Below are 1,618 nucleotides of genomic sequence, written 5' to 3'. Positions count from 1 at the left end.
TTATTATTAATTACTAAGAAAATATAGATATTAATAGAATATAAATAAAATACCTATATATTTATATATATAAGTTATTTACTATACTTATATAAATTGAAAAAAAGCTATTTTATAGGAATTTTAACATATAATCTATAAAAAAAATGCAACTCCTATTCTAAGGGGCTAGTCCCTTAGAGCGGGAGATATTATAAGAGTTACCTTTTTTTAACCTATATACTGTATTAAATTATTTTTCTTATTATATATATTTTTTTAACTCTATACTCTATGCTAAGCCTGAGTCTTCTTAAAGTTTTCTCGTAAATTTAAAACTGGAGGATATCTGCAGATTAAAAACCTAATATATTAAACCTAAGTTTCTCTTAATAATTAACTTTCCCAATAAGATAATACAGCAATGACCAAACTCTATAATATGAGGGCAATAAAAGAAGCCTCTGTATGCACAGTAGCTTCTTCCTCCTGCAACCCACCACCGAGCACCTCCAAACTCGTCCAAATACCAAGCTGGCAGTCAGTTGATCCCTGGTCTATCCGTAGCCGCGTCACACAGCTAACCAATACAGCACCATGCCGCCTGTTTCTGGAAGAAGAAGCCTTCACAGTGGCATCTACGACTATTCTAACGGCCATTTCCTCAGCGAAAAGGACACCATCGACACCATCTTGCTCAGTGATAACGGCAAGGACCTAAAGTGGCTAAGGCGCGAGGCTAGGTGCTTCCGAGAGGCCTGGCATGACGACGACTACTATAGCCTTGTCAGGCTGATTGCCTTTAGCTGTAAGCTCCTCTTGCTCTTTGCAATGCGTTTTCGGACCCGCAAGCTAGGCCAGATAGTAATAGGGCTTAAGCAGGAGCTTAAGCGTCTAAGGGACCTTGAGAAGAGGCTTATAAGATAGCCTGATAATATCTCTCACGACGAAGTTACCTTCCTCGAGGAAGTCAGGTCAGACCGTAGCCACAGGGCCTAGTATCAGTGCCTTAGGTTGCAGGTAGCCTATACTAATAAGGCCTTTAATAACGCTATTATTAATTCGATTAAAGACGAGATTGCAAAGGATGCCGCTAAGGTAGCTAAAGTAATAAAGGCATCCGCAGAGGAGGCCTTATAAGTGGCAGAAGCTATATATAGGGTTAACTAAAGGTTAATAGGATTATATTAGGGATATAGAAAGTTAAAATGCAAGCTGACCTAAAGGTAAAGCTTTATAGGAATTAATCTAGTTATATAATATGCCGTCTTAAAATTCTATTGCTAAACTTATACTAAGATATTAAAATCTTAAACTATATTTTAAACCAAGGTTTTCTTATTATATATATATTATATTTAAAAAATATTTTATTTTAACTATAGTATTTTTAATATTAATTAAGAGAGTATAACTTTTATATCTTTTACTATCTTAACTATGCTAGTTTAAGGTAACTTTACTATCTTTTCTATTACTAGCTTTAATTTAAATTTATCTAGAAAAAGATTTTATTTCTTATATATAGCCTCTACTATAAGTATATATAAGACTATAAAAATACTATACTATTAATATATATATATATTATATACTTATATAGTCTTTAGACTTTTAAAGGCCTTAAAAGGTACTTAAG

At 33.2% G+C, this 1,618-nt stretch overlaps 1 protein-coding gene across 1 annotated transcript; it reads left to right on the top strand.

The window, feature by feature from the left end:
* The first annotated feature begins 240 nt into the window (after positions 1 to 240).
* Positions 241 to 1,244, top strand: EDB82DRAFT_541776 (uncharacterized protein). The gene is made up of 2 exons (XM_025725069.2): positions 241 to 519; positions 573 to 1,244. The coding sequence occupies exons 1-2, from the start codon at positions 404 to 406 to the stop codon at positions 904 to 906; spliced, it is 450 nt and encodes a 149-aa protein (XP_025593704.2). The 5' UTR covers positions 241 to 403; the 3' UTR covers positions 907 to 1,244.
* Positions 1,245 to 1,618: the final 374 nt, after the last annotated feature.

This window comes from Fusarium venenatum (genome assembly GCF_020744135.1).
Source record: "Fusarium venenatum strain MPI-CAGE-CH-0201 chromosome Unknown EDB82scaffold_4, whole genome shotgun sequence".
Classification (NCBI taxonomy): domain Eukaryota; kingdom Fungi; phylum Ascomycota; class Sordariomycetes; order Hypocreales; family Nectriaceae; genus Fusarium; species Fusarium venenatum.
The sequence above is the reverse complement of the archived record's forward strand: the minus strand, read 5'-3'. Positions and strand labels throughout refer to the sequence as shown.

Bases quoted from the DNA above. Each gene is read 5' to 3' on its own strand.
- EDB82DRAFT_541776 (XM_025725069.2), top strand. From the start codon at position 404: ATGACCAAACTCTATAATATGAGGGCAATAAAAGAAGCCTCTGTATGC. The intron at 520-572 runs GTCAGTTGATCC...TAACCAATACAG, and splicing joins GTCCAAATACCAAGCTGGCA to CACCATGCCGCCTGTTTCTG.